This window comes from Chlamydotis macqueenii, chromosome 14 (assembly GCF_036417535.1).
Source record: "Chlamydotis macqueenii isolate bChlMac1 chromosome 14, bChlMac1.mat, whole genome shotgun sequence".
NCBI classification, from domain to species: domain Eukaryota; kingdom Metazoa; phylum Chordata; class Aves; order Otidiformes; family Otididae; genus Chlamydotis; species Chlamydotis macqueenii.
The window spans coordinates 15,420,336-15,427,761 of record NC_141569.1 but is presented as its reverse complement, the minus strand read 5'-3'; the positions used below and the strand labels follow the sequence as shown (position 1 = coordinate 15,427,761).

Here is a 7,426-nt window from a genome sequence, read left to right as displayed (position 1 = left end):
AAAATGCCCAGTTTTTCTATAGCTCCTCGCAACAGTCCTCGGAAGTGTTGCCTCCAGGAACATTAATTCCAGGAAGGCTGCGCTTGCCAGGAACATTATATCTGTTTTTACACAACATGTATTTTGCATCAGCTGTAGCTTGTGCCAAGCAAATAAGTTATACTTGAGAATCTCAGAGCACAGGAGATGTGGTGCTGCAGAGCCATCACCTCTGTCCGCTGCAGCCTACGTAAGTGATGCCAGCCGCAAAAACACACGTGGGCTCTGGTGAGGAAGGCAGAGAGCTGTGCTGGGATGATCTGACTCCTCAAATACAAGCAGAAAGCTTTCAGCCATCATTTCAGAGCTCTCTTCTGCCTGTGGTTACAGCTGCAAATGCAGAACACTTTGCCATTAATCCCATTGCTGATGGGACATTCGAGGTTTTCATTCAAAGCTAAGGGATTACTGCTTAGTCACTAAATGCAGTTTAACTTCATTGTGTGCCATTTATCATTACCCTCCACCTAGGAAGGCTCAAAGTTAATTAAAATATGCCCTCAACGAGCAATTAGGCCCAATTACAGGCACTTCAGGGCATGGGAAATCCTGATGCACTGTCCACAAAGCCTCTCCTTTACACAGAGGGACCCTACGTTCTGCCTGGGGCTTGGCTTCATCCCCTTCAATTAGACACCATGGTTTGGAGCTTTAAGAGCTGGATTTTTTTCTTAAAACAAAAGTAGCTGGTTTTATCCTAACTTCAGAGCTCACATCTACAGACCTTTTTAGAAACTGGTTTTGCTAATCATCTCACACACACACCTCCTGTTCATGCGCAGCCCTGAAATCTGCTGCGGCCTGTCTCTGGCCATTATGTCCCCTCACTCAGAGACACCCATTTGTGACCCATCCCCGTCTGTAATCACGTTGCACTGGCTAGTGTTCTAGTTTCTGATCAGCATCTACTTTCCTGGCTGCCGGTGCTGGCATGGCAAGGCCCTTCCTGAGGGCCTCCGTGTGCTGCGGCCACTAGAAGAGTCTCTGAGCTGCTGCTGCACCGCACGGGCCTGGTCCGATCCTCAGATCCCGTTAGCGAGGCCCGCGGAGCCATTGCTTCCTCTCCTTTGGTTTGAGCTCAGCAGTGCCTGTGCCATTTAAAAGACAAGCGTTTGAGGAAAGAGTGGGACAGCTGTGTTTCTACTCCACCATCTCTGGTTTGTAAATTCTGGTCGTGATTTTCTGTGCCCAAGTGCATTTACTGTTTGCAGCAGTAAAAGGCTGCACGACCATGCAAGCAAAATTGTATGTTAGCCCCATAAATTGCTTGTGAACCGGTTGCGAAGGCTGAGACTGAAAGCTGCCGGTGGGATTTGGATATCAATTCCCCATTCAAATTAATCCAAATCCCTTCAGCAGTTCTGATGATCTCAATAAATGAGGTTTTTCTGCCAGTGACCTCACTTGCAGAGGCTGCCATGAGATGGGCCATGGAAGCAGCATGGCTTTTATCTCACACTGTGACCTAAATTTATAGGGAAGCTTTTCTTTCTTGTCTAGGAGCAGTTCTGAACAGGCTGTGACTTCTGCAGGTTTGTCCTGACTGGTGATTCCTCAAACACTTTTTTGTACAGAGCGGAAAAGAGGGAGAGCTTTTCCCAGCAGCCCCAGGCGTACGTCTGTGGGGCACTGCGGTCAGCAAAGGGGAACAGGGCAAGCAGTGCCACGTAACTGCCCACCATGTCACCCCATCCAAATGCATCCCATTAATTTCCCATTAGTAGGACTGCAGGCTCCTCCAGCAGCCCTTGGTCACCTTCTGGAGAGCTTTCGGTGGCAGGGGCGCAGCGAGTGATGTTGCATGGCCGCAGAACTTTCCTAGCCCGGGCACTGTCACAGCAGTTAATTGCCCAGCGATTTCACCGGGGCTGATGTGCTCGTTGCCAACAAAGGCAATGATGAAGAAGGTAAAGGTTGTGCTTTTCAAAACAGGATTTATCAGAACCCAAAGGATGGCTCCCGGTCCCCCAGCCCCCCGGCACCCCTGTCCTGCTGGAAGCTGCCCCGCTCACAGGCACCACCGCCCCGTGTGTCCCTCTCACCTTGCTGCCTTGTCACTCCTCTGACCCCAACCTGTCTGTGCCTCTGCTTGCCCTCCTCTTTGCTCCATCCCAGCAGCTCTGGGGCATGGAATGGTTGAGGAGAACCTCAGTTTTCACTCAGGAAAAGGTATGCTCCAGCAAAAAGCCAAACTACTCCAAAGCTTCATTCCTCCAAGCCCTGCTGCAACCCCAAACACCTAGTGCTCCACGGCACGTAGCAGCCTGCTGCTGACCAAACCTGGAACCGCTGCCGTGTTTATAAATGTCCCCCAGTGCAAAGCCCAGCCTTGCCGTTCACCCCAGCCCCACAGACCACGGTGCTGCTCCCTGTCCTGTGTAAGAAGAGCCGGGGGCTTTGTCTGGCATCCTGAGTTGCAACCCTGAACCCATGCCTGCACCTCTTTGCTCTGGTTATTGGAATATTTGCAGGGCCAGGCGCAGCAGGAATGGCTGAGTTGTGATCCCCGTGGCTGGGCTCTCCTCCGGACACGGCACATCAATCTGTAGGGAAAGAGCCTGGGACCTGGCTCTGTCGGTGGCTTGGTGGGATGAGAGGGTGTTTGGGTGGCAAGAAATAAGCTCATGTGCTGTGGACCAGCCCTGCACTGAAAATAATGGCCTGCGGTTCTGCAGTAATGGAAACAGAAGCTCGATGTAACAGTTTTATTGGTTTTCTCTGTGAAAAGCAGTGATACATGCAGTTGGCACAAGACTTGCTGGGCACTAGTGTCATAAATATTCACACAGAGAGAATTTATGTCAGCAGGGCAATGAGGACAAGCATCACTTAAATTCAAATGTTAACCTGAGAAGGAAGGGAAAGACACAAAGTAGGCAGAGCAGGCTGGCACCTTCCTTTGATTCAGTGCTCTCCATCAGCTCTCATGAAAGCTGGAGCTGCCTTCACTTTTGTTCTTCCTGTGTGGTTAGTTCAAAAACGAAGGTGAGAAGCAGTTCAGCACCATAGCACTAATGAGTTTAAACAGGAGAAAAAATATTTGAGGTAAGAGATGTGAGAATGAGAAGCTCAGCTATGCTCACCTTTTGATCCTAGAACGTATTTACATTCACGTTGGTACTGAGCAGAAGTTGCCTTCTGATTTAATTTGCTCGAGGGTGGTTTAGAAATCGCATGTGAGCATTTTTATAATTGCAGCTTTCCAATGGTACTTCCCATCTTAGCTGCAGTTGAACAAACAGCCTAGTCCCTCTGCTCTCCTCTGTGCCAGAAGATTTACTTCTAGTAGTAGGGATAATAATGATGCTAGTATTGCTTTGCAGTTTTCTCCCCTACTTCTCTTGGCTGGCTATGGAGAGCACTGTACCAAACACAGGTATGTGAGATTGTTCTGAATGCAGGAAAGTGCCAACGAGAGAGAGTTTCTCTGGATGGAGATGTCTCGGCACAGCAGTGAGGGACAACCTGGCCACATGCTTACCACAGCGCGCCGGGAGCTCACAGCGATGTGGGAATGCTTCTCTTCCTACAAACATCCCAACTAGGTTTTTTTTTCATATTTCAGTCTCACTGCACCAGGCAAAGAACAGTCAGTATCGTTAGCGTGGTCAGGTAGGTGAGAACACAGAAGCACAGATATGAAGGGAAGCCCAGAAATGATTATTTTACATTCAGGTCCCATGAACACCAGCCCAGCATCCCCAGACTGCCCCTCAGCCAGAGCCGCTCCTCTTGTCGTGCCGCAGAGCTGCGGGTGCCTGTGGTGTGCGGCCTGGTACAGCGCAGAGACCAGCGTGGTATCTGGGGGTTTTTTTACAGCTGGTATGGCAGGGTGTTCCAGCTCCAGGACAGCCGCAGCACTGGCATGGCTGTGCCCACCCACGGCTCCGAGCTCTCCTCCTGCCAAGGGTAAATCAAGGAATAAAGGTAACAGAGCTGTGCCAGGGTAAGCAAGAGGAAAATCCCCACCTGGAGGAGTTTTAATATTCACCATGTTGCCCTCTAGCAAATCCTCATAAAAGCCAACCTCTGATTTTTAAAAATTATTTCTTTATGCTATCGCACCAACAGGTTGACACATCCAGTGGTATTCTGCTGTGGATGCAGTGATCTACGATGGGTGTCCTATCAAATGTGATTGTCAGAGACAGCACATTCAGTGCTGTTCAAGCATCAATCAAAATGTTCCTTTCAGAACAACTGTACCCAGGTGTGAGGAACATCTAGCTGTTCGGCATTTCCTGGAAAACACCAGTGGTTTGATGTTCCTGCAGATCTCTTCCTCCAGAACAGATGGGGTTTGTACTCTCTCCAGCTTTTCTCCATGCTCGGGGCAGTTCTAGGCCATAGGTGGGGGGAGATGCTCTATGAACTGTTGCCGTTCCAAAATGGGAATTAGTTGCCTTTCCATCGTGGATGAGACTCTCAATTGTTCCTTTGCCCACTGATGAGGGATATGATGGATCACAAAAGTCTGCCTGACTTGCATGCACATTTGAGCCGTGTTTTCTGTGTAAGGACTCTAGGGAGAGCTTCTAGAGCACAGGGTGGTTATTTCTTGTGAATAAAATTATTCTGAGCAACTACTTCTTCACACTTCAGCAATGGCTGGGAGCAAACAAGCTTTTACCTTTGCTTCTTTCCAGATGCATCTGTGCTCTGAAATCCAGCTATGGATCATGGCTTTTTTAGCTACCTGGAAGCACTTGGAGTATCTCTGCTTAGTGGGGACATCACCTATTACATTTGTGTCACAGTAAGAAATTTTTCTCCCTTCTTTTTCATCAGTGCCTGCGGTATTGAACAAAAAACTCTGCCTTCTTACAGAGCAGCCCAAGACTGGATTTCCCAGCAGCTTCCCTCTGGCTGAGCATGGCAATAGCTGTTCACCGGTAACGAGCACAGGGCTGTTTTCTTTCTGACTGTGGTTACCCCCTAGGACTGCTCCCTCATCACTTCTGAGATACTTCAGCTCTGAGCAGATTGCTTCTTTCTGCATGGGTCTTGGAGAGGGAAGCCTTGGAAAACTGAATACTTGCGGCAAATTGTTTTTTCCTGTGGCTTTTTCTTTTGTGGTTGGGGGATGAAGTTCACAATTTGAGGAGGAAGACTTGCACTTTGAGTAATCAGTGCTGGAGCTTTTACCATACGAAGAAGCCTTGGAGGAGCAGAGCTTTCCTGCACAGGTGTAAATCTGTGCCAGGGGGTCCTCTCTGGACCAGAAGTCAGCTTCTGCAGGCATGACTTTTCCCAAGGGCACTACATTTGAAATTAAATTGGTCAGTTTGCGTTTTGACATTTCCTGCTGTGTCCCTCCAAGGGATGGGGACCATGACACATCTTCAAGGGTCTTTAAGGTCTTTCTATCTTGGACCTTACAACTGCTTTCAGGGAGGCCTGGAAAGGTGGGTCTGGCGAGTTGGCAAATGGATTGAATATAATCATCACTGGAGTATGAGTCTGGGCTGTCTGTGGTGCTTCCAGTGCGCTTTGGGTTGCTGGTTGAATCTTCCATTGCTTCCTCATAGGTTTCACGTATGGTTGGGAGAGGCTTTGAAAGGCTCAGTCTTATCCGAGGTGCCATGGCTGCAAAGAACAGACCAGACAGGATCAGCATGTGAAAGTCAGGCAAAGAAATTCTGGGCTTGCTTCTGTAAAGTCCATGCTACCTGAGCCACCCCATGTTTTCTTGTAGCAAACAGTGGTGTTTACAGAAACGGCATTTTAAAAGTTTGCTGGCAGTGCTTCTAGATCCATGGCTTCATAAAGAGCCCATACACACAAATGAAGCCAAGTGCACTAGAAATTAAAAGGTTCATTAAAGAGATCAGCAGCAGTGCTCCCTTAGGTAATGACGCAGGGGGTCAGCACCAGCTCGCCTCACCGTCCGGGCTGCAGCACCAAGGGACAAACTGCTCTCCTTGTTTAGTGCTGGTCTGGTCACCGACCAGCTTCATGTTATGTTCCAACAGACAAGAGCTGATCCCAACAGGAGAAAAGCTGACCTACCCCCATGGGGAGCATCACGTAAATAAAGCGATGTTAAAGCTGATCTCTTCTAGAAGCTGTAGGTGATAATGTACAAGCATGCACTTTTGCCTCTGCCGTGCGTCATAAATGTCGTTATGGAGTGGCAGATCCTTCTCTGAACGCTTACGTAGAGTCAAAGGGATTTAATTAATGGCTTTTATATTCCAATAGTTATCCTCAACTCTTTTCAGGATGGATTTCCATCAGACTGCTCCCACTAGTCAGGTAAGCCTTGTTTTTACAAATATTCGTGTTGCAGTGTTTGCTAACTATAATGATTTTTTTTTTTTTTCTCCAAATACTCTCCCCTTTGCTTTGCTTATCTCTCCTTCTGGCAAGAAGGACCATATAGCCTGGATCCTTTTTTTTTTTTTTTCTTTCTTTTTTTTTTTTTTTTTACTATCTCCTCCTGCAATGGAATTTGTGTGTGAATAATCTATCGACACACTATAGCTTTGTTCTGTGATTAAACACAAAAGTGCTTTGCTAGCTATTTTAATGCCTTGCTTATCATTGCTGGGAATAAATCTGGCTTTGTTGAGCCTCTCTGTGAAGCTGTGGATCACACACAACACGCAAGTGAGCAGCTCGTGCTGAGCCCAGGGCACCCATCCCTCCCCCAGCTGCTGCTGGCCCTTACTGGTTTTCATTTAAAGTGCTACTGGTAAAGTCAGCCAAGGTGGGATTTGCTGAACTGAGAGCAGGAGATGCTTGTCTTAAACCTTACAGCCTTTGTGATTCCTGTTGTTTATTCTCTGCTCCTTTCTTCTCGTTTCTTTAAGCACAAAGAAGGCGGCTTGCATCTCTGCCTTTCCTCCCACCCCCCTTGCCTGAGCTGTGTCAAGGTCTGGGCCTGCTCTGACCCCGGCGTTGGGGGCAGCCGGATGGTTCAGCTAACAGGCATGGGCATGTCAGGTTAACTTATGATAGCGCTAATCGTTAACTAAGTCCTGCTAGTGTGCCCTTCCTCCGGAAGGAAATTAAATTACCTATCTACAGTAAAACTCTTCCGATGGATGGATCGGTTCCAGCCTGGATGCGATCCCCTTCACCCCGCTCACTGTGCCAGCGTGGCCCCGCTCTGTGCCCAGGTCACCTTCCCACCCACCCCACAGTGAGCAGGAATCCCTGCCCCACGCCTCCCTCCCAGCCACGCCTTGAGCATCGCTGGCTGCTGCCACCCCGGGTCTTTCCCGGCAGTATTTGGGACACGGTCTGTGTTTGAACCCCAGGTTTGCAATGCTGTCCCCTTACCTGCGCTGCTGCCTGGTGTGGAGGGACGGGCGGCCTTCAGCTCCCCCGGCTCCCGCTTCTCTCCCCGGCTCGTTCCCTCCCTGTTTTCAGTACAGAGTATGTG

General features: G+C 48.9%; 1 protein-coding gene across 1 annotated transcript; it reads right to left on the bottom strand.

The window, feature by feature from the left end:
- Positions 1-3,986: 3,986 nt before the first annotated feature.
- Positions 3,987-7,426, bottom strand: LOC147598998 (uncharacterized). The gene is made up of 2 exons (XM_086758970.1): positions 7,324-7,426; positions 3,987-5,625 (listed from the first exon to the last, which is right to left on the bottom strand). The coding sequence occupies exon 2, from the start codon at positions 5,621-5,623 to the stop codon at positions 4,631-4,633; it is 993 nt and encodes a 330-aa protein (XP_086615096.1). The 5' UTR covers positions 5,624-5,625; positions 7,324-7,426; the 3' UTR covers positions 3,987-4,630.